General features: G+C 41.5%; 1 protein-coding gene across 6 annotated transcripts in view; it reads left to right on the forward strand.

Annotated features, from left to right (window-relative positions):
* The window catches only part of GRN (granulin precursor), a 27,983-nt gene continuing 2,457 nt past the window's right edge, over positions 1–25,526 (forward strand). Inside the window, exons 1-15 of one of the 6 annotated variants that reach the window (XR_009154934.1) lie at positions 1–148; positions 4,480–4,636; positions 5,019–5,165; positions 6,195–6,294; positions 6,906–7,027; positions 9,220–9,358; positions 9,811–9,917; positions 11,749–11,878; positions 13,586–13,683; positions 14,008–14,274; positions 15,491–15,721; positions 16,594–16,821; positions 19,419–19,661; positions 21,833–22,049; positions 22,757–23,012. Coding sequence is in view for 4 of the 6 variants with exons in the window: in XM_058181261.1 (XP_058037244.1) it covers positions 4,484–4,636; positions 5,019–5,165; positions 6,195–6,294; positions 6,906–7,027; positions 9,220–9,358; positions 9,811–9,917; positions 11,749–11,878; positions 13,586–13,683; positions 14,008–14,274; positions 15,491–15,721; positions 16,594–16,821; positions 19,419–19,661; positions 21,833–21,979 (2,112 nt within the window). In the remaining 2 variants the exon portion in view is untranslated. Of the gene's footprint in view, positions 149–4,479; positions 4,637–5,018; positions 5,166–6,194; positions 6,295–6,905; positions 7,028–9,219; positions 9,359–9,810; positions 9,918–11,748; positions 11,879–13,585; positions 13,684–14,007; positions 14,275–15,490; positions 15,722–16,593; positions 16,822–19,418; positions 19,662–21,832; positions 22,051–22,756; positions 23,013–25,526 lie in introns of those variants that run through there. The other 5 variants (XR_009154933.1, XM_058181261.1, XM_058181262.1 and 2 more) reach the window with 5 other exon arrangements.

Below are 25,526 nucleotides of genomic sequence, written 5' to 3' on the forward strand. Positions count from 1 at the left end.
AGGGCGAGAGGGTGAAACCTAATGAGAGGGGCGTGGCCTGGCTTGAGATTTAATTTGCTTGCTTACTTGAAAGGTGAACTGCTGCTGCTGCTGCTGCTGTTGCAGCAGAGGTTTAGTAGCCCCAATATCGGGATCGCCGGTGCTGAAGGTGAGTTTTTTTGGCGCATCGTTTTGGCGACGTGGAAAGGCTTCATCGTCCTTTCTGTAGACTGCTCCGTTAGTCTGTGTTCGGATGCTTATGAGTGTAGGATATGGGGGCGGGGGGCGGAGGGACCCAAAGTTGGGGGATCACTCCTAGTTTTTGCTGCTTGGTTCTGCGGGAGACAAAATGGGGGGGGGATCTGATGGGGCTCTACCTTTCTATGCTCGCGTTCGTTCAGCGTCGCCTTTCTTTGCCCCCCTCTCTTCCCCCATGGTTGATGGGAGGCAGGAATAATCCATTGTCATCTCTTTGCGGGATATCCTTAGAGCCAGGATTTGGCTCTTGCGGATGTCGACATAGCCATCCTGCGTGTACTGGCCAGAGGCCAATAATACTAAGAGCCCTCTTCTAAGCTGTTAACTCCTCCTTGAATCACCAGATTGCCGAAAATAACCTATTAAAACAATCCTCGTGAGGTGTTAAGTGTGTGAAGGGAACCGCCAAGTCCGAGTCTTCTATCCAATGGGATTTCCTCCCTAGTGCTTTTCAAAGATGCTTTTCCTACTGGAAATAATCAAGCAGCTTGTTGGGTTTGATTAAGATGATGTCAAGCAATTGGTTGGGTTGAATGGCTCTGGGTGTGAGATGCACATGGACATAGCTGGACAGATTCAGACTTTACAGCATTTGGAAATGATGTGGTTCTTTGATATACAGCACTATTTGCAGTTGCTACATTCACAGGTTTTTCTGATGTTGACCCTAGATCAGGGATGTCCAAACTTGGCCCCTTGTAGAGTGGTGGACTTCAACTCCCAGAATTTTCCAGCCAGCAACTTGCTCATATTTATAGCTCATGCTGGCTTGGGAATTCTGGGAGTTGAAGTCCAGCACGCTTCAAGGAGCCAAGTTTGGACACCCCTGCCCTAGATGAACAGGCAGCTTGCCGTCTCCCTGACTTTTCCATTCAACAAAACATGATGGAAAAGGGTTCGAGCAGAGAGGTGATTAGAAAAAGAAAAAAACCCTTGTAAGGCATTTCATAAGAGGGGAAATTAGCACTCCTCAACAGCCCCCAGGGATTTTAGGGCAATAAATGGAGTTTCTGGATTGTCAAATGAATTTCTGCCTTGTTTTTCTTTACAATCACTTGATGCCTGCTGAGAATTGTGTGTCTGGTTAGGAAGGAACAATTGATTTAATTGTCCCAGAGCACAAATTTCTCTCTCCATTTCTCACTGGAGCTATCTTGCAGAAGTAAACTTTAGTGCTTCAGGTAGTCAAACTATGTTTCATACCAGATGGCTGCTGGAAGAGTCTGGGTTTGGAACAGGTTCCTGTCATACCTTTCATTTTCAGGATGGAGTTGAGAACTGCATAAATGAAGAACGGAAATTCATTGCTCAAGTTCATCTGATTTTCAGTGAATCTGTAATGGAATGTGTGGATGACTTTGGGGAAGAGATGCCGCCTAGGAAAGAATTGGACAAGAGGGGCAGGAGACCCAGTGATTTTCTGGGGTTACTGTACTTTCAAACTTGCAAGTTTCTGTTAATGTAGCCTTATAGTACAATAGATTTATTTCATCTAATCATGTTTCCTGAAGGACTGACAAAATCTGATCTTCCTCACTTTCCTTTTCCCAGCCTTGCTCAAGTCTTACGCAACATGCTGTTAAGTACTGTAATTTCTTTTCTTGCAATAATTGTTTTTCAGGACAAGATCTCAGACCTTTTATTTGTAACCACAAGCTGTATGTATAAAAAACCTGAGGGCTGCCTGGGTTCACAAGTTGTTACATTTCATTTGGCAAATTCAGATTCTTCTCTGGGCCTCTTTAATACCTTGAGAGACAAAAAGGCTTACCTCTGAACCACTACAGCTCTGAGATTGAGGGAGTGAGAAAAGGAAGTTTTCTTATTGTTGGAACAAAATGGTTACTCAATTTGTGTGGGTTATCAGAGGAAGATAATTCACAGAGGGCTGTGAATTTTGTGTGCATATGTGGTTGAGATTGGAGAATGTGTATAGTATTGTTTGAGGAACTGTGCGTAATCATCTAAAATTTCTAAATGGTCTGTATGAAAATGAGGGGAGTACATGCTTTTAGCAGTTTTCAACCCCTTAAAGGTAAAGGTTCCCCTCGCACATATGTGCTAGTCGTTGCCAACTCTAGGGGGCGGTGCTCATCTCCGTTTCAAAGCCGAAGAGCCAGCGCTGTCCGAAGATGTCTCCATGGTCATGTGGCCAGCATGACTCAACGCCAAAGGCGCACGGAACACTTTTACCTTCACACAAAGGTGGTCCCTATTTTTCTACTTGCATTTTTTACATGCTTTCGAACTGCTAGGTTGGCAGAAACTGGGACAAGTAACAGGAGCTCACCCCATTACACGGCAGCACCAGGGATTCAAACCGCTGAACTGCCGACCTTTCGATCGACAAGCTCAGTGTCCTAGCCCCTTGAGCCACCGTGTCCCTTTTTCAACCCGTACTTGAGGTCAATTTATCTTTTGGTCAAATGATTCTCCACTGAAGAGGTACTTGCTTTGGGACGGGAGCTTGTGGGAAGTGTTGTGAACATAGGACCTGGGATAATTATATGCATATCCATTTCAATTAACTTGGAATTCATTCATGACTATCAAATGGTGCAAGAGAATGAAAATAAAAAGAAAGAACTGGTAACCAATAATCAGTTTCACCATTCTCATAAGCAGATGTTTCTGAATTGTCGCCTTGTGCCTGCACAAGCATTCTCCTTGTTTCAATTTCCTGCGTCATTCTGATAATGGTATTATGTAGCTGGTGACTACTCTGTGGGGCAACTCATAAGCAGTAATATATTATGAAGCGTATAATAAATATGTGAATAATACAACTTGACTTGCTTAACTAGTGATAAAGACAAGTTGGATTGGGTTGAATCATTTTTTCCAGATCAGAATATACAATGAGATCTGGTGTATATATTAACCTGTGAATATTGTTGTTGTTTTTTTTTGCAAACAGCTAAATAGCTAAAATTTGTCAGCTTCTGTAGCAGAGGTTTAAATGGGCCTTTTCTAAGTGATGTCTGCATCAGTTGAAAATGCTTAGATGTATAACTTGTAAAGAGAGTAATTTTATAGTTGTAATAATCATAATCAAGAACTTTTTATTGACAATTGATAAGTAAACTAGCTTCAGTTAAATCACAGGGGAATAGAAAAACTTCGACTTTGTGGTCTTGGATATGTCTCACTCTGGGATGTCAGAAATGAGATGTTATTCAAGTATTAAACCTAGGTAGCTAGGATATCAGTTGGTATGATTTCTTTCCCAAGATAAACATTATTATCTATTCATTTAAAATTCTGGACATAAATGGCACCATGAAGCATTTTGATTTATTAATCTTCATAAAATACAAGAAGTTCTGGGTGTAATAATAATAATTACTGGGGCTTGTGTACTTTTCCAATCAGCAGGATCCTGGAATACATATATAAGGCTTTGTACGGAAAGTCAGTGGTGGGATTAAGATACCCCAATCTTCCCCAATCTCACATCTTTAGTTGTCATCTATATATTACAGCACTCTTGTGCTGGAAGAGGATAATTAGAATTATGATAAGACGGGAACATACGATTGGACGTGGCTAGGTATGGTTTCTTCTAGCAAGGTGTTGAATCAGTTATGAAATTTCATGGGGTATTTATCCATTTCTAGGGAGATATGGTTGAGGGGGGGCAACAGTGTACATAGACGTGCGTGTATATGTATATATACACTCACATACACACAGATGATACACACAGATGCAATGCTTTGAATCTAAATTCTAAAAATACTTTGGAGCATTTGTATGCACCAGAATACCACTGTTTTGGAAAGAATTGAAAATGTTATATAATATTAAAAATTGAGCTCTCATAAATTATATTAAATGATCAAATGAGTGGCTGTTTTCTTCTAAATATTTTATTTGTTTGACTCATTACATGAATAATGTAATGCTGAAACATTTTCTCTGAAAGAAAAAAAAAACCCTAATAAAACATTGACCTTAGTGGCAATATATCTCCTGCTATCAGGTTTTCCTAGGCTTTACAACAAAAGATTATCCACGTGATTTTACCCTCCTGCTTTTTATGATTGTCACATGAGGTCCTTTTAGCTGATCTTCCTTGCTGAGTCACTAAATAGCTTATATGTCAGAATTTGCGCTATAAAGGTCATCAGCAGCTCTTAATTTATGAGGAGGGGCTTGGTGAGACTCTTCCTTGGGGACTGAGTATTTGATAGCAATGTGGGGCTCTGAAGCACCTCATTTCTTTATTATTCTCCTATTTAGGTTCATGGCTAGGATGTGGGTGCACTTCGTAGTTTTCCTGGTATTGAGCAGGACAGCCTCTTCTTTGCAATGCCCTGATGGGCAGAAATGTGAAGGATCTTCAACATGTTGCAAGCTCTCTGAAGGAGATAAGTATACCTGCTGCGATCAGCCTCAGGTAGGAGTTTTTGTTATTTTACTCTTCTGCTAAGGATGTGGCAGAAAATGGTTTCCTAAAAAGATAGAAGCATTTCCATTAGCAAAGCTTGTGTTGATTACATGAATAAAACAACATAAGGAAAAATGCCAATAGAAGAGAGCTTATGTAGGTCAAAGATATATATGCTCTTTCTGAGAACACCAAGGACTTCATTAAAAAAAAAAGTCTGAATATTGCTGTTTTAGTAACTAGTTTTGTTACAGGGCATCCAGCTTCTCTGGAGTTGTTGACACTTCCCAAAAGAATATTTTTATATTAGACTTTGCAACTTGCATAGTATCTTGGGGGATGGGAACAAAGTTGCCTGTCGTGTTAATTGCCTCATCTTTTTCATTTACAGTTCACAGGAGCATCCCTCCGCATGTTGCCCCCAGAGAGCAGGAACGAGATATCTAGTGTTGTCTGTCCTGATGCTAGCACATGTCCGGTGACACACTCCTGCCAGCTCAGCCTGAATTCCACCTTTGCCTGCTGTCCTTGGAAGGAGGTGAGCTTTGGACCTGAAAATAAGATAAGTCCTGGCAAGGATCAGAACACCTTTTTTAACAGAGCAAGTTTAACTGATTTGCCCCATATCTCCTGAATTATCTGCATGCCAACCCTACTTTGCTCTGTACTTAACTGAAATGTAACAGATTAAATGAACAGCTTTTAACTTCCAGTGGCCTTCCAATGTAGAAGATTATAATTTCTATTCTTTATAGTCATTGTATCCAGTGATCCAGCTATCTGGGAATGTTGGATTTAAAGTTCCTAACATCTGGAGGTTCATTAGATCAGAGAAGCTAAGATAACTATTCTAATACAAGGATATCTAAGGATCTTGGGTTCCTCAGATATCATTCAGTCACTGCTCCTTGTATCTAAATTGTATCAGGGAGGATAGGCAATAATGATACATTATCATTTCTAGAGGACAATATATTTCCCATATCTTTCCTTTTTGGATTTGGTTCCTAGATGGAGGGTAAGTAGAAATGAGAAACTGGGGGGTTGAAATGTTTTAGAATTGTATAGATAATGGATGGCTTTTATTTAACTTCCCAGAATTCCCATGGCATATGGCCATATTAGTTGAAATTCTGGGAACTATAGTTCCAACACATTTAGAAGGTACCAGGCATGGAGAGAAAGAAATGTGTTGACTAAGAAAACCAATGGGAAGAGAAAGAGGACTGTAGTTCTAGAATCTGAAGGCATACTACTTGCAATCTTAGTAAAAAAGCAAACAGAAATTATAACTGAAGGCAGAGAGAGAAAAAACTTCTGCGCACACGTGCAGTGGCTTCATTTACTTCCCTATCCTTAGTACCGCAAACCAAAATAGCACACATATCCTTTGTCCAGCTAATTCACATATCTTCCAGCTAGTTCACAGTCATATTTGGTAATTGGCACATCTGTTTGAGAAGTTAAACTTTAAACTTGTAACACTCCAGTTTCCAGTGAGATCTTACGCTGTATTTGCTGTTCTGAATACTTTGGGGCCTTTATATCTCTTTTATCTCACCTCCAGGCCATCTCTTGTACTGATGGACACCGTTGCTGCCCCCTCAGCACCCACTGCAGCACCGATGGAAGAGTCTGCATAGAAAATGAAGGTATTTGGAGACAAGGTGGGACAAATTGGAGTCACAGGAACAGTAAAAATATTTCAGCAACAAAAATAATCTCTCCCAGTTAATTCAAGGAACTCAGTGCTTTTTTAGAGGGATATATTTGTTTCACCAGGTTAAACAAATAATATAGGCTAAATCTGCTTTTTTTTTAACAGAAAGATTTAGAATAAGTTATTTTACCAATTGGGACTGAAGTACACAGAGACTCCTAAGCTATGTTGCAACCACCACCACCCAAAGCCTTAAGAGATGCGATCTCCAGAGTTGTTGCTAGTTATAATAATAAATATGATCAATGGATGAATGATTAAACCGAATGATGTTTGCAGAATAATCCTACTAAGTAGATTTAATTTTAATATACTGGTAAATTGTTAGATTTAAGACCTAGTTTACCCGGTATATTGGCTCTTCATGTGTTTATTCCGCCAGGAAGTTTATTTTAAGCTGGTTTTGATTCAAAAACAATCTCGTCTTACACAGGAACTCCGTGGCATAGACAAATCAAGTGCCAGCTTCTGCCATAGGCAGAAGAGAGAAAGACTTTACATTTCAAGGCCTTCAAACTTAAGATGTCACTTCTAAGTTTTACTTATTTTGCATTGCAGATTCAATCTCTGCTGTCGTAGTCAGGGCTGTTCAATGCCCAGATAGTGAATGGGAATGTCCAGATGGCTGCACCTGTTGCTTAATGGCTGATGAATCCTGGGGATGTTGTCCGATGCCAGAGGTATGGGAACTTAAATATGGGCAAATGAATGTATTTTCATGCAAAGAGGTAAAAACTGGTTCTTTGATTTTTTTTTTTTAAATGAAGATGTCACTGAATTACACTCTCCTGTCCATCAGTCCAGAGATTCTTTGGGGTCAGAAAGTCTTTGTGGAGCAAGCAACTCTATATGACTTGATTATCCAGAATTACATTTAGTAGAATCTTGTGAAGGCTAAACTTAAGTTGCATTTGAGTCTTTTTGGCCTACAAACCGACAAGGCTGAAAGTGGAAGGTAATCAGTGATCGAATTCCGGTAACATGAATTTTTGGTGCTTTCCTAGGACTGGGGATAGGGAGAATCGTGGTGTTCCTTTCAAAGTCATTCTAGTTCTATTTTTACTGTTCCTCCTGTCAAGCATGTGCCCTCAAACAAAACATTCCAGTCACCTCTTACCATTGATTTACTGTAGGTTGACCTCCCACATCCCCATCTCCCAAGATCCATGGTCCCTCAAAACTTTTGCACTTGTGAGAAATGGAATTATTCCTGTAAAGAATATGGCCTAAGTAATTCCATATTGCACTACTCCTATGACCTGAGTTAACCTGAGTTGTTTTAGCAGTGTAAGACATTTAACAATGCCGGTTGGCGGCCCCCAGGGGGAGAGCCTTCCTTGTGGCGGCACCTGCCCTTTGGAATGTGCTGCCTCCGGGGTTGCGCCAACTCCCCAACCTCCGGACCTTCAAACGTGAACTTAAGACCTTATTATTTCACCATGTGGGACTGGCCTAAGCGAAATTTTTTAAATGAAAATTTTAATGGGTTTTATGTCGGTCTATGACCGTTTTAGTTTGATTCGGCCGTTTGTAATTTGGTTTTTTAATTTTGCTTTTAAATTTGTGTTTGTATTTTGTGTTGATTTTAATATGGCTGTAAACCGCCCTGAGTCCTCCGGGAGAAGGGCAGTATAAAAATTAAATTATAAATAAAATAAATAAATAAACAAAGGGAGGTATGTATGAAGCCTGTTCTGAGGAAACAAGCCATAACATGATTGTATCCTTTAAGTTGAGGCAGGCTGACCCAAGCAAAATCATGTTCCATTTAATTGTTTCTGTAAAAGTCATAAGGGAAGTATAATCTCTGGGGGACTTTCCAGAGGAACAAGATGCTGTTGAATGAGCCAAAAATATTATGTAATGTATGAAAAACAATGATAAGTGGGAGTGTTTTAATAGTCTTGTTGATTGTTTGAAAATGTATTTAAACCATATATTCGGAGCTGTCAGATGTTCTCTCCCTTGCGGAGAACCCTTTTGCAAAAGTTTTTTTGATATATCTTTTAAAAATAAAACTGCTTTTACTTGTTCATGGCCTCCGTTTTCTTTTTATGAGGTTTACCTTTTTTTATAAATCTCACAATTGGCGCCCAATGTGGCACTATAAACATCTCATAAAACACTTATTCTGAAGTTTTCACAATTCTGCACTGGCTTTCCTAAAATATAAGAAAGTGTTGGCCAACATTTAGGTTCTTCAATTTACTGAAATGTCACCAATATTTTAAAACATTTCTCTGTTGCATAGTTCATTTGGGGTTTTAATAGGCACTGAATCACATTCTTGCATCACAGTTTCTGCTCAACCGGAGTCCTGAGCAGCTTGTCTCAGAGTCCAACCGAAGGAAATCTTTTCATATAGTTATGCAACTGCAGAGACTAGATGCATTTTAAAAAAAATATGATCTCTACCAGCCTTCCCATTACATTACCAAGTAGGGACAACTCTAAAACAACACAGAATATCAAATAAAATGGTATGTAACAATATTCGTTTTTTTCCCAGGAAAGTGACTTCTATACCTAGGCTGCCACATTACAGGCTTCATCTTGTTTCTTAGAAAAGTCCAGATTTTTTAAAAAAATAACTTAGTTTAATAAATCTGTTGTTGGTCCATAAGTTCATATTTGCTTAAAACAATCACAAAGCAAGTTGCAGTATGAAATCCTTGAGGCAAACAAGTACTCTTCATATTCAGTATTCCATTCCACGTACAGTAAATGTCTGGGTTTTGCGTTAATATTCCAGTTTGCTGTTTTGATTAATAAAACTTTTAAAAGGTGTGTTGGTACAAAGCTATTCATTGAGCACTATAGGAAAAGATAATGGTGGGGAATGATGGTGCACTCATCCCCTTCTTTTCCCCAGGCATCCTGCTGTGCAGACAAGATTCACTGCTGTCCCCATGGCACAACCTGTGATCTAGTTGAGACACAATGCCTTGGAACTTTTGGGGAACAGCCTCTTTCAAAGAAGTTTCCAGCAAAGAAACGGACCCCGGTGTTAAGTATGGAGTAAAGAAATAGAACTAGGCTTATTGTAACTTTTCTGTTGTTCCATAATGAGATTTTCACTTTAATCCAGCAGTCCCCAGCCTTTCTGGTACCAGGAATTGGTTTTGGAAGAAAAAATGACTTTCACAGATCGCTAAGGAAAGAATGGTTTCATGTGCATTCTAGAATCCTGCACATGCACACATGAAGCTTCACTTGCTCACTCACCACTTGCACAGCCCAGTTCCTAACATACCATGGACCAGCACCGGGACCGGTCTGCACCCAGGAGTTAGGGACCCCTGCTTTAATCCATTATAATTGCTAGGTTGAGTAGCCTGGGTGATGCTTTCTCTTCAGCATCCTATGCTCACCAAAGGTGATAGCAATCCATTGCACTGCCCATCTTTCCCACAGAGGTTTTTTATTTCACCTTTTGAGAAGTTAATCTTTGCTCATCTTGCAGATTTGACTGAAAAAAACATCTGTCCTGGTAATCACTCTTCCTGTCCAGATGCAGCCACTTGCTGCCTGCTCCCAACTGGTGAATATGGTTGTTGCCCTTTACAAAACGTAAGTACAAGGTAGGATTACCCAGTAAGCAACTGGTCTAGTTTTAGAAGGAGCTTCCTTTGTGGTGTCTATTGACATTTGCTGGGGTGGGGTGGGGTGGGGTTGGGTTGGGTTAAAAAAAGGCAAGATGATAGATGTTAAATTAAGTGCAATCCCAACCTCTTTTGTATGTGTGCTTGTATCACAGTGCCATCTCTGGTGACATGCAATTATGCCAGGCTGCAGCACTAGAATAGATTTTGGCCAAAGGAGCAAATGTCAGCAGATATCAATCAGGATATCTGTCCCTACTCATGGTGGGAGTGAGAGATATTGGGGAATTCCACACCGTACTGCATCACTGGACTTTTCTTTGAGAAAACTGGAATGGCCTCTAGTTAATTTTGCTGGATGCCAATTGCCTTCCAAAGAGTTTCCTTAGTATTGGGATTTGGGAAGGTATGAAATTGATCAGAGGGTAGTCCTTTAGTCAAGCAATATTTGATAGCATGACTTCATTAAAGATTTTATGGCTTGTTTATTTTCCCACATCTTTTGCTGGTATCTTAAATGAATTACTACTGTGTTTCCCTGAAACTAGGACCTGTCCGGATAATGAGCCCAATTGGGCTTTTGAGTGCATGGGCTAAAATCCACCTCCCAATAAGCCCCCCCAATACTTAGACGAATGCGTAGCTGCCACGCAAATAACATGATGTGAGGAGGTGAGGCCAGAGGGGGGGCAAGAGAGGGAATATGCCCATGTGCCCCTGCCATCCATGCGGAATGGCCTTGTGGAGACCGCTTCCGCGAACCCTAGGTTGCGTGCCCCTTCTCTTAGAGGTGGCCGCAAAAAGAGCAGCTACAAAAAAACTCTTGCCAGCCTTTGCACTGTTGACTTGGGACTGGGAGGAGGGAGACTGGCGCTGGAGCTCCGAACAAGCTGCAGGCTGTCTGCGCAGCCATGAAGCGGGATCGGCATGGCCGGTTCTTGCCCACAGCATTGCCAGCAAGGATCAAGTCAGAACCGCTGCCGCCCAAAATCAGCAGGCCAGATTTGGTGAGCCGGACGCATCGCTGCCACTCGGGAGAAGAAGAGAGAGAGGAGGCCCTGTGAGAGAGCCTAGATAAAATAAGGCTCTCTAAAATAAGGCCTAGACCATATTTCGGGATCAAATAAAATAAGACCCTGTCTTATTTTCGGGGAAACACAGTATAGTGTGCCATGAATTACTTGTTTTCATGGCTATTGGGATGAGTTGTGTTGCTCCATTAGAATTACTTTTAATTGGTGATCTGGTTTCCTCTTTTGGTTCTAACTGCATATTTGGTTCTACTTTGCATATTGCATTTTATGTTCATATTTTGATTGTTTCAAATTATTTGCTACAATGGTTTGCAATATTTTTAGGCATTAGGACCCCAAGCAATTACATTTAGGGGTCATTTTAAATGGCCAACATTTTTAAGTTTTTTGTAGTCTTCTCCACCCCACCCCTTGTTCTTATATGAAAATAATTAATTACATATAATTTTGAAATTATTTATTCTTACTTGCTGCAATTCTATAGACTCCACTTGAGCTATTAAGATTAGCCTGGCTCCTTCAGTCTAAGATGCAGACTCCAGATAAACTTGTTTACCACAAAGAGACCTAAGTTATTAGCCTAGTAATTAAATAAGCCACACTGTCCTTTACGGAAGAATGATCATGGGGTGCTCTGCTCAGATGGGAGCCAGTGGCAGCAGGTCTTCAGCTTTTTCCCCCCTTGTCTAAACTTGGTAGGTGCAGACAGTTACTTATTGTATCTGATGTTTGTGCTCTCAGCTTTTCCTTTTGTTTTCTCACTAGGCTGTGTGCTGCAGTGACCACCTTCACTGTTGTCCACAGGGCACCCAGTGTGACCTGAAGCATTCCATATGCACCATAATGCCCGAGGGATTATGGCCCATCACCCACCTCACTGCAGGCCTCCAGACAGGTGAGATGATTAAGTGCTGTGACAGGTCACTGGCCGAAAGGAAGCGTCCTATGTAAAATAAGGGTGCCAGAAGAAGCTTCAAGAGGTTAGAAAGGAGAGCCAATTTTTAAAAGAAGATTGAATGCTAGCCTCTTGGAAAGAAAAGGCATGAGCTTTTGGGAATAAGGAGAAAGGCAGCCTAAGGCACTGAGAAGAAGGATAGCATTTGTTTTTTTCTTTGGTTAAAATAAAAATATTTCCCATATGTTTTGGATGCTGGATTAATTTCTATTTTATTTTATTTTTTAAAAAATAATTTTTATTAAGCTTTTCACCCTTAAAAACAAAATAAAGAAAAAACACACACACAAAAAAACCCACATTAAAAATACATAACAAAAATAGTGTTACATATTTTACAGCTTGTCGTATATGTTTTGGATGCTGAATTAATTGCTATCATTGGTTGGGTAGTAAGTAGGGATTTTTGCCAGTTCAGTGCTCAAAGCAGCTGCTTTATTTCACTGTATGGAAGGGCCCTTGTGGCCCATTTGGGAAGGCACTGAAGGAAACAAGATGCTGAACTAGATGGCTGGTGGATCTAATTTAGGAAGCAGTTTTTTATGGCATGATTCTTCCTCCACAGGTCCAGAAAACTGTAAAATATGGCATGAGGGGCAAAATCTAGTTTTCTGAGAAAATATGTAGCTGTATGCTTTCTTCAAAGGGATGCTGTGGCTTAGTGGGTAAGACGCTGAGCTTGTCGATCGAAAGGTCAGCAGTTCAGCGGTTCGAATCCCTAGTGCCGCGTAATGGGGTGAGCTCCCATTACTTGTCCCAGCTTCTGCCAACCTACCAGTTTGAAAGCACGTAAAAAATGCAAGTAGAAAAATAGGGACCAGCTTTGGTGGGAAGGTAACAGCTTTCTGTGTGCTTTTGGCATTGAGTCATGCCAGCCACATGACCATGGAGATGTCTTCGGACAGCGCTGACTCTTCGGTTTTGAAACGGAGATGAGCACCATCCCCTAGAGTTGGGAACGACTAGCATGTATGTGCGAGGGGAACCTTTACCTTTACCTATGCTTTCTTCCAAAGGAAGTTAGTAGCTTTAAAGATTGCAAAAGTTTCCTGTTCTGAGCAGTGCCTATAGAAATACTGGAAACCAGAAGCATTGCTCACTAAGACATAATGTGCAAGAGACTAGGATGCCTATGACTTGCCCAATTTCTTGTTTCTGGTCTATACTTCCTAACAGAAGAAGAATAATTTTTGCATTAACATTAAAGAAATCAAAGTAAGCACATTAGAGACACTTTATAGTACTTTGTTTCACATTCTGTAGAAATCATGTTAACTGAGAAACTCATTGCTATAAACGAATTATGAGTGCTGTTGTTGTTAAGACTTCACCTCTCATTTTCTTTTCCCAAATTGAGCACTTGGGGCAGTTCCCCCCAATAGGTTCCAGGAGTAATCTTAATTGTTGGTGGCATTCCTTCTCCTTTCCATATGCGTATATTCTAGATTTTGTGGAGGAATTGCTGGGCTATCATTCACAGAACCCAAAGCCAGCATCTTGATCGAAAATTTTGGAAGTTACAATATAGCCAGTCTAGAAGGTACCAACTTGGGGAAAGCAGGTCTATCAGTTGCTTAAGAGAGGAGAAAGCGTGGAGAAGGTTTTGTATTCTTCTTTGAACATAACAACTTCTCTCTCATGTTGCAGCTCACGATATACAATGTGATGCAAAATTTACATGCCCAGATGGAAATACTTGCTGCAAGACAACCTCAGGTTCCTGGGGGTGCTGCCCACTGGAGGAGGTAAGAAGAACTATGTTTGTCAGAAAACATGGTTAATTAACCTCAAAGCTTGTGGGGGGCATACTTGGGGGGGTGGTAGGGAGAGATTTTTGGTCTTAGAAGAACCGAGCATATACTCTGCAGATTGGCAATATCAGCTTCTATCCTGGTATTTGCTATTTGAAAGTTCAGCAGAGACTTCAAAAAGAATGTATCAATTGGAATTGCCACAACTGGCCAGATGGGTATTCAGTGAAGAAAAAACAACAACAACCCACAGCCTCCTACCTCCTTTTGGGGCAAAGAATTCCATGATGGTCTGATAGTGTTTTGTGTCTTTCCCAGGCCATCTGCTGCCCAGATCATACCCATTGTTGTCCAAAAGGTTACCAGTGCAACTTGTCAGAAGGCACCTGCCTAAAAGATGGCCAAAGCATTCCTTTGGTGCCAAAAATAGACACAAGCTCCACAACAGTTTCACAAATAGATACATGCTCTACAGCATCTTCCGTAGGTCGAATGGTCCAGTGTGGTCCCTACACAGCTTGTCACGATGGCCAGACTTGTTGTCGCCTTACAACAGGTGCTTGGGGATGCTGCCTGTTGACACAGGTGAGAAGAGATCTAAGCTTATTTAATGCTATTGTGGTGAACAGAGGAAATGTGAAATTGCTTTGTTTCCTGTCAGGAGCTTCCTAGTATTTGCATAGTTATGTAAATAGATGCAAGAAAGGAAAGGGTGGAATTGAGTCTAGTCTATGAGTGAGGAGCAAAAGGGAACTAATCTCGGTAAGTGCTGGTTCCCAGGTTCTGCTCATTCAGTCCACCTCTCATTTCTCATTTAGATTGCTCATAGATTCCTGGGACCCTTTGAGGTGTAATTGTAATTCCTTCTTAAATTATATGCACCTCAGTTGCTAGGCTTTCCAGGATGTTCCTATGTTAAAAGTTTGAGGGGGAGGGTCTTGGAAACGAGAAAGGGGTTTATTTTTGTTTACTCACACATTCTGTATTTTTTTTTTATTTGCATTTATATCCCGCCCTTCTCCAAAGACTCAGGGCGGCTTACACTATGTCAGGCAATAGTCTTCATCCATTTTGTATACTATATACAAAGTCAACTTATTGCCCCCCAACAATCTGGGTCCTCATTTTACCTACCTTATAAAGGATGGAAGGCTGAGTCAACCTTGGGCCTGGTGGGACTTGAACCTGCAATTGTATTGTTTGTTTCTGCAGAACTGCAGCAGAGTTGTTGACTCCAATACTGTCCAGTTATGGTTTTACAATTGCTTACCTGAGAGGCCTAGGTCTATTAAAAAGCCAGGCAATTTTTTCATAGCTGAGAGCAACATTTTTTAAAACTGAGCATTTTGGGAATCAAAGGTTTCTGAAGTTGTGCAGTAAAACCAGCAGTCCTTTCTTTGTGGTTTGAGATCTGGAGCCAGAAATGGAACTAATACAAAAGCAAATTCACCTATTTTAGCCCTTTAAAAAAAAAATCTTAACACTGGCAATTTGATGTGGCACTTTATAGGAGGCCAAATCAGCAGTTTCACATGGGCTGCAGGTTCTTCAATCTTTGTTTCATAGGAAAGACTCTAGGAAAAAAATGGTCTGTCTTAACTTGCACTTTTCCATATTCTTCAGCTTCTTGTAATTGGAGAGCAAGAAATGGGGTATCATCAGTTTGAGCCTCCAATCAGAAGTGGTTTTCAGATGAACTTGAGGGTCTTTGGTTTCTCTACTTTAGGGTAGGAATTCCTTCTGGTCCAATAGGCCACTGATGACTTTCAGCCCTTGATGTGACCTTCCTCTCTCCTGCCAGGCCACTTGCTGCCAGGATCAGATTCATTGCTGCCCCAGTGGTTATACCTATAATTCATCAGGCACTTGCCTAAAAGATGGAGATCGTATACCTTGGGTGGAGAAGACAACAGCGATTGTTGACAACTTCCCTTCAAGCAGGGATGTGAAGTGTGATGATCGGTTTAGCTGTGCAGATGGACAAACATGCTGCATGCGTTTAGGAGCCTGGGCATGCTGTCCCCTCTTTCAGGTAAATTGAGGATTTTAAGGCAGGGTAGGAAATTTTCCTTCTTGGATAAATAGTTGATTTAGTCAATCATCCATGGAGTCTCATAGGAAGAATATATTTGCATACCTTTGGGGCATTTGGGACATCTGACAACAGTCATTCTATTGGAAGATGTACCATGAGTGGCTGAAATGAAAGCCTTTTATTGGTGCATTAGTCAATGAACTCAACCTTCCCCAACCTGATACCCTCCATGGGTTTTGCAAGGTGACTTCCATCCCCCACTCCTAAAGCCATTGGAGCTTTCTGATGGATTTTGACAGTTGATCTCAGAAGCCCAGGTTTCTCTCCAGTCTCCCATGCTGTCCATGTGAACTCACAACTCATGTGATTTCCATGTGGCAATGATGGAAATCATGTTCCAAATATGATATAAGAAAGAACTTTTACCATGAGAATGTTGTATGTGTAGGAAGGCGGGCACATTTAACAGCCATAGTTGGCAACTCTGTCGCTAAGGAATGCATTTGCTAAGTGAAACATCACATGACCTTGAAAGGTGCACAGTGTTACTTACCATCTATTCATTAAGCAAGTCACCACGGATCATTATGCAAGACCCTGCATGTTTGTGATGTGCAATTTTACTGCCAGCTTCTCCATTGGCTCTGCTTGTCAGAAGTCTGTTGTGCAGTGCACAAGTAGCAATCACGTGACTGTGTGGGATGCAACGGTGGTAAATGTGAGGACTAGCCAAAAAGTTGCTTTTTCAGTGCTGTCATAACTTCAAACAGTTGTTAAGTGAGATCTACCTGTAGTATTTTTCTTTCATAGAACAATTTCAACAGTGGTGTTTGGCTTTTTGGATCACCATAGATATTTCTTTCCCATAGGCAGTTTGTTGCAAAGACCAAGCACACTGTTGTCCTCACGGTTACACCTGTGACATAAAACACAGTTTCTGCATCAAAAGTGGGGGCCCTTCCCAGGGGATCTTGGTGACTCCCATTCTGGCAAGGCAGGAGTCAGTGGTGAAATGTGATAACTTCAGCAGCTGCAAAGATAAGGAGACCTGCTGCAAAATGGCCTCTGGCAACTGGGGTTGTTGTCCTTTTCCAAAAGTAAGTAGGCTTCAGAAAGCTTGGCGAGGAAGCCTTGATGTGAAAAGGCATGATTAATGCAAGACACAGTCTTGTGATGATCAGTTAAAAAGATAAATATGGAAGATTGATTCTACTACTATATATGCTGGCAGAAGTCAATCTTTCCAGCCCTGGGTGGTCACACACATTTGTAGGATCTCCCAATAAATTTTAGTAGGGTTGCTGGGAGGCAGGAGACTACAACACCACCCTTTCTCACAGCAGCGATGCTGCTGCCTTTAGTAGCAACTGCCCTCCACCAATACCAGTCTGTTCTCCATAGCTCATCTGTGCAATGCAAAAGTGAAGAAGTCTGCCAAGCAGTTTTTCAGAGTGCAAAAACTGTAGCCAAGAAATAAAAGATGCCCATCTTTCTCTGAGAAGAGTTGTGTTGTGCTAGCTGGGAATAATGGGATTTCTTGGCCATCACATACAAAATCCATTAATTTGGGGAAAGCTGGAAGAGTCAGCTGGATAAGAATCAGGGTAGCTATTATAAATCTTCTCTAAATTTATCTCAGCTTCTAAAAAAAGCTGAAAACAAAGTAAAGTATCTGCTAATGCAGGCATTGATGCTGTTCCTTTCACAAATCTTATGCCCTATTGTTCTGTGCTCACTACACGTTAGTCTGTATGGTGCTCGGCATGCAGGCTAAATCCACTTATCTTCCAATAAAACAGACCGTGTGCATAGATCTGGATGCTTTATTGAAAGAACAGGATATGGTGAAACTGGGGAAAACAGGAATACATACAATGAGAACCAAATACAAGATAGACAGTATTGAGTTACTGCTGAACATAACAATAAATACAAGTATTCTGAATCTCATCAGCGATGATCTGTGTATGGAATATGAGTTTGTCCTTGGCTTCTGTCTCCTCCAAAGGCTAAAGGAAAATGGAGTTTGGCTCCCCTATGTGCACTTGTTTTGAGAGTGCAGGCTGATGGATAAAGGGGTTGGATCAGCTTTAAATAATATAAAAAGTTCATATGTTAGGGCATGACATCTGTCCTTTTTCCTTTGCAGATATTTAGCTAATCCGTTATGGCAGTTTAAAAATGCAGGAAAATATTTTTGTAAAGACTACATTAAAAATTTGAATCTTTGTTGAGAGTGACCTCTGAAACCAAGGCCAACTCACCAGATTAGGGCTAACACTGTTTCTTTAAACAAGCCTTTAAAAAAATGCATTATTACTGAGCAATCTCATGCAAGCTCTTTTCATGGCACCTTTGGATTATGCTTAGCTTGGCTTTTTTTCCCCAACTGTCTTTCCTGCAAGTGGTCTGCAGCTCAGACCACTTGCATTGCTGCCCCAGTGGCTCTATTTTCGACCCAGCCACAGGCAGCTGTGAAGAATCAAAACAATCTCTGCCTTGGGCTCCCAAACTGCTTGCCAAGATATTGCAAAAGGATGGCATTGTCTGCAATGGCAGTGCCAGCTGCTGCCAGAGCCTTTCTGGTGCTTGGAGCTGTTGCCAGCTGCCCAGTGTGAGTGCAAGCAAAATTTCCCACTTCTTTCCTGTTCAGGTGCCATCTTATATGTAGAAATGATACCATGCCTGTTCCCACAAAAACCTACATGATCATAGCATCTGTTAATCAGGGCAAACTGTTGTTATCATCCCACTTTATAAAATACATAAGGCATCGAACATACTGAATTCTCCTGCCTTTTGTTTTCTCCACAACCTGTGAGGTGGGTTAGGCTGAGAGAGAATGATGGCCCTGTCATCCAATCAGCATTGGACTCATAAGTTTCCTAAGTTCTAGGCCAGCATCTTAACATTACCACACCAGCAAGAACAAAGGAAGAAGCAGAGCCTTGACAAGAAAGAGAACAAAGGGTTGTTGACACAATTGGAATTGGGTTTCTGCAGATTACACTCATATCTACTGCCTAGGGTGGGTCCATAAAGAGGGACATTGCGGGAGGTGGTTTCTAAAAAAGCCAAAATGGTAGCCATAAGTAAAAAAGGGATGGGCTTTTAGTCATGTGGTCATAGCCACTATCTTGGCTTTTTTTAAAATCTCAAAACAAAGCTAGCTGTGCCCTTCCTATTTTTCTAGGCACAGAGGGGTATGAGATGTTGAAATTTCAATCCTTTGCTGGATCTTTACAGGCTTGAAAGTTAATGAAAAGAATTTCCAGTATTTGCATTGGGCTGCCCAACAAGAGCTTCCATACTTACTTGCCATTAATTTAATCTCCTACAGTCCTAAAGGTGCTCTTTCACATTCCTGTTATGGCTTTATTAGCAGAACAAGCACTATATCTGGTAATTCACAGAGAGTCTCCTTGAGAGAAATGTCATCTATGAACCATTCAGAACTTTCGGCTGTTCTGTTTTTTTCCTATCTAATTCATATCTTAATTCAGACATTTAAAATTTAACAAGGAAATAGGAAAAAGAAGGAATAAAGGGGTGTTTCTGTCTTTTGGACAAAGGTTTCTTTGAAGCGAAATAGAGCCAGGATAAAATTAGTTTTATTTAGTTCCCTTACAATGGTCCACCATAAGGTGTATTTTTATTTCAAACCAAGCAGTACCTCCTCTCTTGCTTTCTACAGGCCGTTTGCTGTGAGGATCACCAACATTGCTGCCCCTCTGGCTATACCTGCAATGTGACAGCCCAGTCTTGTGAGAAACAGCACTGGCCAGGCCTTGTTGATGCTGCAGGGGGCCTGCCAACTTCACCGCATACTGCTATCTCCAGTCAAGATGTCTTGTGCGGTGAACAGCACTACTGCCACGTGGGCCAGACCTGCTGCAAGGCCAGGAGCGGTGGCTGGGCCTGCTGCCCATATGAAAAGGTTAGTGCCAAGACCTTAACCTTAAACACTCAGAGTCATTTGGACCCATTTTTCAAAGAAAATGCCAGGAGCCACAAAACCTGGGTGGGCATGGCTCACTCAACATCACTCACTCCCACCCAGTCACATGACCCCGCCATGCCTACCCAGGTTTTGTGGCTCCCGGTGGGGAAACAGGTATCTCTCTGTGTGTTCTGTCTCCTTCCTCACCTTGGAGTAACGAGCTGGCCTTCAGCCAGTGGATTCACGGCTCTTATCAGTCCTGGCAGAGAAATCACAACTGCTTGCCAAAGTTCAAACAAATGATTCGCAGAGTAAGACTTCAGCTCTCTTTCAAACGGTTCAGCTAATCTTTTGCTTCCCGTGGAGTGCGAGCAGTTCCAAAGCTCCTTATATATCCTGTGGGGTGGGGCTCCTGCCCCACCCTTCCCTTTGATGACGCTGCCTCTCTAATCTTCTGAAGCGCGGGTTAATCCAAGCTTGATTATTATCTGCCGTGTCTGAAGGCATAGCCTGAGGAAGGGAGGAATCAGGGGATGATGGCCTCATTATGTCCTCCGACTGGTCTGGTTCTGGCTCCTGGAGCTGGGCCAAAGGCATCAGTGCTCCCAAGGTAAGCCTTACCGGCCCTTCCCCCTCACTCTCTGAGTCACTTTTGGGCATGGGGCCAGGTTCAGGGGCTGGAGTCACAACAGTGTCTTTCTCTCTCTCTCGTGTTTCTCTCTTCTCCCTTTCTATCTCTCTCAGTTTTCTCTCTTCTCCCTTTCTATCTCTCTCAGTTTTCTCTCTTTCTCCCTCTCTCTCAGCTTTCTCCTTTCTCTCTGTCTCTCTTGTGTTTCTGTGTGTTCCCTGTTGAACCATTTCCAAAAACAGGTGAGGGTTGGGTTTTTTTTTTATGTTGTTCGTTCTTCTTTGGTTGCTTTTTACCATATGATTTAAATCAAGACTCATTTCTGGTTCCCAGATAAATGCTCTTTCGTCCCCCTGTTGTGGCTCATTCTCGGCTGAATCCACCACTGTCTGGCCCCTTGCTCTCCCCTCCCAGTCACTCCTCACCTGCCCTAAGCAGCTCTCCACCCTGAGAAACTGGCTCAGCCTGGCTGCGGCCGATGCTCCACGTCGTAATGGGCTCCAGGAAGAGGAGGGAATGCTGTCTCCCCCATTGTGAAGCGCACTAAATTTAACTGTGCTGCAAGAGCAGCAGGCAGGCTATGGAAGTGATTAGAGCAGTGGCATTGGCTGCAGCTGAGCTGAGTCAGTGTCTCAGGGCAAACAGCAAGTCATGCGTCTCCCTGAGCAACCGAGGTGTGTGCAGCACCAAAAAGGGCCTGAAGAAGCACCCACGAGACAAGGCAAGTATAGGGATGCTTCACTCCTGCTCTAGAATATGGAGTGTCTCTCTATCCCCCACCATCACCCTTGCCTTCTCAGGGCAGGGGAGGGAAAGGGTAGCCAGTGGTAGGTTCAGCCAACAGGGAGCTACAGCAGGGGGATGAAAGAGCAGCATGTGGCTCTGGAACCGCGAGTTGCCAACAACCGGCCCAGACTTACAGATTCAGTCACTGTGAATGGTTCAAAGGAGGCCATGGGTGGGTGGACAGACACCACAGGTCTCTTCAAATCAGTAAAGTAATGTACAGTATGTTGTTCCTCTGCATAGTAAGATGACCAATATTTTACAAACTATTGTTTTTGTCATTGTACAAAAAATAAAGGCAGCGTTGCTGGGAATAAAGACTATCAAATTGCACCATAAATTTTCTATGCAGTTTTGAGTTCCTCAGAATTTTCTCACGTGCATTGATAAAACCAATAAGTCAAGTGAAATTAGGTATGATTATATCATTATATTCAGATTCAAGATGTACAGCACTTTATTTTTTCAAAATGTGCATACTTTTAAGTTTGGTAAGGCCAGATAGACTCATAAAAATTACGATTTTTCCAGAAGCTGAAGAACCTACTATTGCTGTGATATAATGTAAGCCCCTGCATTACACATAAATTGTAGATTCATGATTTAAGGCTATTTCTGTCTTTAATTACTAAATATTTTTCCAGATCATCCTTCCTCAACTTATTTATTGAGAACCATGCAAGGATTTTGAGCAGTTTTCTCGTTTCTTCATTAAGGATTGCTGTCCTTCATTACCTCCTCTTCTATTTCATAGGGAACCTGCTGTCATGACAGGCGCCACTGCTGTCCTTCTGGCTTCCGTTGTTCCCTGTTTGGATTTCATTGCTACAAAAAGAAGCCTCTTCGTTGGGACACTGGCACCATCTCCCCACATTCTATTAAAGCCCATGTCCTGCTCTGAAGTGCCTTTTTGGGTGGATTTGCTTAAGGCCTTGAGTTAGAGTGAGCTGTTTCAGGAAGAGTGGTATAAGGTGAATGAACCAGGCCAAATTGCTATTCAGATCCTAAAGGATGCCTTCTAGTCTACACTTGTCACCACTATGGGCCAAATAGGCCATCTTCACTTGTATTAAGTCAACCCCTTTACTTCTACATTTTTTCCCCTTTCCATCCATGATTCACTGCCCTGTCCAAAGTCATGAGGGCTGTAACCTGGAATCTGAAAAAGCTGCCATCCTGAGCTTCTTCTCTGAAGGTTTCATGGGCGCAGCGATTTTCTTTGCCTCAGTCATTCCTTAACCTTGAAAGAGAGGAGAGTTTCAATGCACTTTCCAAAAAGGAAAAAAAAAATATTAAGATTGGCAGATGATTTTGCCACATTGCCTCTTCCAGCCTTGTCCCACCTCACCCTATCCTCTTCCCACTGGCCCTAGTGTATTGCTCTGGATGGCATCACCTGATTTCTGAAGAGCAAAAGTGTGTCTTTTTCTGATAGTGTTTGCAAAATACAGAGATGCTAATTGTCCAAATGATCCACTGCAGGTGTCTTGAGTCATTATTGTTTAAAGAAGAGCTGCTGCCCAGCCCACCCTTTCATGAGGTATAATAGCAATTTCTTCTTAAGATCTGACTTTATTTATATATAGCCCCCCCCCCTTTTTAGAAAGGCTTAGCACTTCTGCAAGGAGATGCAAGCTTGCTTCTGAGACAAGTAATTGACATTTTTGTTTTGTTTCAGATGATACATGGATTTTGGCACCTGAGCAGTTGGTAGGGAAGATGGTTGTCTTTTATTATCTTGGTGGTCTTTTATTATCTCGGTGTGTTCTGTCCTGTGATTTCCCCCATGCAGAATGAGCACATTGATGCTGCTTCCCCCCCCACCCCCCATTTTTTAAAATAGATCTTCAACTTCCAAGTGACAGGTGTTTTCTGTTACCAGACCTTGATTCTATGGTTGTATGGAAAAATCAAATAAAATTTTATCAAAGTAATGTTGCAATTTTATATTCTTAATTAATTCTACTTGTTAACAAATTTACAGAAATTTACATGAGAGGATTTTCACATGGTTTCTCAATCATGAATTAGGTTAATGGAAAGTTTTTAAATATTTTGGTTTTTTTCACTTGACTTTGGGAGAAGGGGAAAGCATTCCTTCTTTTTACACAATACCTTTTGGGATCTAGGTTTTGTCCTTCCTTATAAAGGTATTTTATAAAATGTTGACTCCCCCTCCCCCTTGGAGTGCAAAGGGCAGGTTGCAACAATGCAAAAGTAGTATATCCTAAAAGTACATCAAAGGAGATTGTATATTTGATCATCAATAGGGCCAAAATGCATTGGATCTATTGTTGCAGCCATTCCAATAATTTGAAGACACAAACATTCTATTGTACTTTTCATTTGTACAATGCATTATTAGAGAGTTTGGGGAATTTGTTAAGAAGTGAACGAAATAAAGGCAAACCTAACACCCATATGGGTTGAGTTACTTCCTAACACTCATTCTACCTGAGGCTGATGTCTAAAAACAGTACCTTGTTTCCCCCAAAATAAGACTGATAATAAGCCCAATCAGGCTTTTGAGCACATAGCAATAAGACCATATTTCAGGGTTCAAAAAAATATAAGACAGGGTCTTATTTTTGGGAAAACATTTTCCCATTGCTTCAGCTTCAAAGCTACTTATCTGTAACTAAAAGGCTTTCCAAAAGCATGAAAACCTTGATTTTATTATTTGGACAAGGGGTGTGTGTGTGAACTGGCATGTGACTCAATCCACCCACTTTGCTTGTCTAAAAAGGATCTGAGATAAGTAAAATTCTACTAGCTGATATTTTATCCAAGCAAAAGGAAGAATTAACATCTACATGTCCCAAAACCCTGTATGTATGCCACCCATCTTTCAGTGCAAGAAGAAACATGCATACACATGAAATTATGGGTGAAACTATTAGATTTCTTGTATCTAACACAGGCTGCATTTTATTCAAGACAAACTTCAGAATAAAACTCATGAACTAATTTCTCCTTTTATAGCACCATCCGAACATTTGACTATTAACTTTGTTACTTGATTAAATTGAATCTGCACTACTATTAATCGTTTCATAGTTCCCATCACCAATCTCTTTCCACTTATGACTGTATGACTATAACTTGTTGCTGGCAATCCTTATGATTTATATTGATATATTGACCATCAATTGTGTTGTAAATGTCGTACCTTGATGAACGTATCTTTTCTTTTATGTACACTGAGAGCATCTGCACCAAGACAAATTCCTTGTGTGTCCAATCACACTTGGCCAATAAAATTCTATTCTAAATTCTAAAAAAAATTCTAAATTCAATTCAGTAGATGAAAAAAGGTTCCAGAAAATATTTACCAATACTTGATAAATTTTTTCAGCTTCCCACTGTTTTATATTGAACTCGTCCTTGAAAAGGTGAATATTTCTTGCTGGCATTCATAAATGCACAGTATTTCTACATCTGCATCCAAACTATCTTTGATAAAAATTGCAAAATTTGGTACAGTACTTTTCTGGTGTGGGGGTCCTAGAATGGCAAATCAATGCTATTGTTGTGTCTTGTCCGCTCTCACCGCAGCCGGGGTCTGCTTATCTGCTCCCGAACACGGAGGAATGTATGCCTCCCGGCCCCAGTTCTGGCTCCATACCCAGACAAGTTGCAGAGGAGGGGGCACCTCCCGGTCCCAGCCCTGGCTCCATGCCCAAGCAGGCTGCAGAGGAGGGGGCATCCCCCGGCCCCAGCCCTGGCTCCATGCCCAGGCAAACGGAGCAGCTAGACCCCTCCCCCTCCTCCACAGCATGTGAGCCTGAGGAAAGTTTACTTCCAACAACAGCTGATTGGAATGACCCTCGCATCAGAAGATTGGATAGGCGGAGGCAACAGAAGGAAGGGAGGGGCAGGCCTTAATGAGTGCTGAGTCATGGAGCCACACCCCATGGCCTATATAAAGGATCTGCTTTCTGGCAGTCTCTGAGTCAGGCAAAGTCAAACTTATCTTGCTGAAGTCACTTACTGGTCTCCTGCCTGCTCTGAGGACTTTGCTAGGACTTTGGGCAGAGCTGCAGAGGCAAGCCTGATTCGGATTTCCCTGACCCGGCCGTCAGCGGAGGAGTGGGACACGACAGCTATATGCCTAAAACAACCTTTTTATAAACCTACTCATCCATGAAAGATTCTCTTTTAGGGAAACTAGCTATTACGCTACTTCTAGAAGAAGCCAGATGCTTTCAAAGTATTGGCCCAACTATTCATTATTTTTACAATCAGTATTGTAAATTGTAGAGAAAAGTATTGTAGAGAAAAGTATTGTAGAGAAAAGACAGCAAACATTGCTTTTTTAAAAATGATGCTGAAATTCTCCAAAACAATCAGAATCAGATGCTCTTCAAATGTATTGGATTACAAATCCTATCGGTTACATTCAGCATGATTAATGATAAGGATTATGGGAATATCGTTTTAGGGAAGTA

The sequence above is a fragment of the Ahaetulla prasina genome, chromosome 4 (assembly GCF_028640845.1).
Source record: "Ahaetulla prasina isolate Xishuangbanna chromosome 4, ASM2864084v1, whole genome shotgun sequence".
NCBI lineage: Eukaryota > Metazoa > Chordata > Lepidosauria > Squamata > Colubridae > Ahaetulla > Ahaetulla prasina.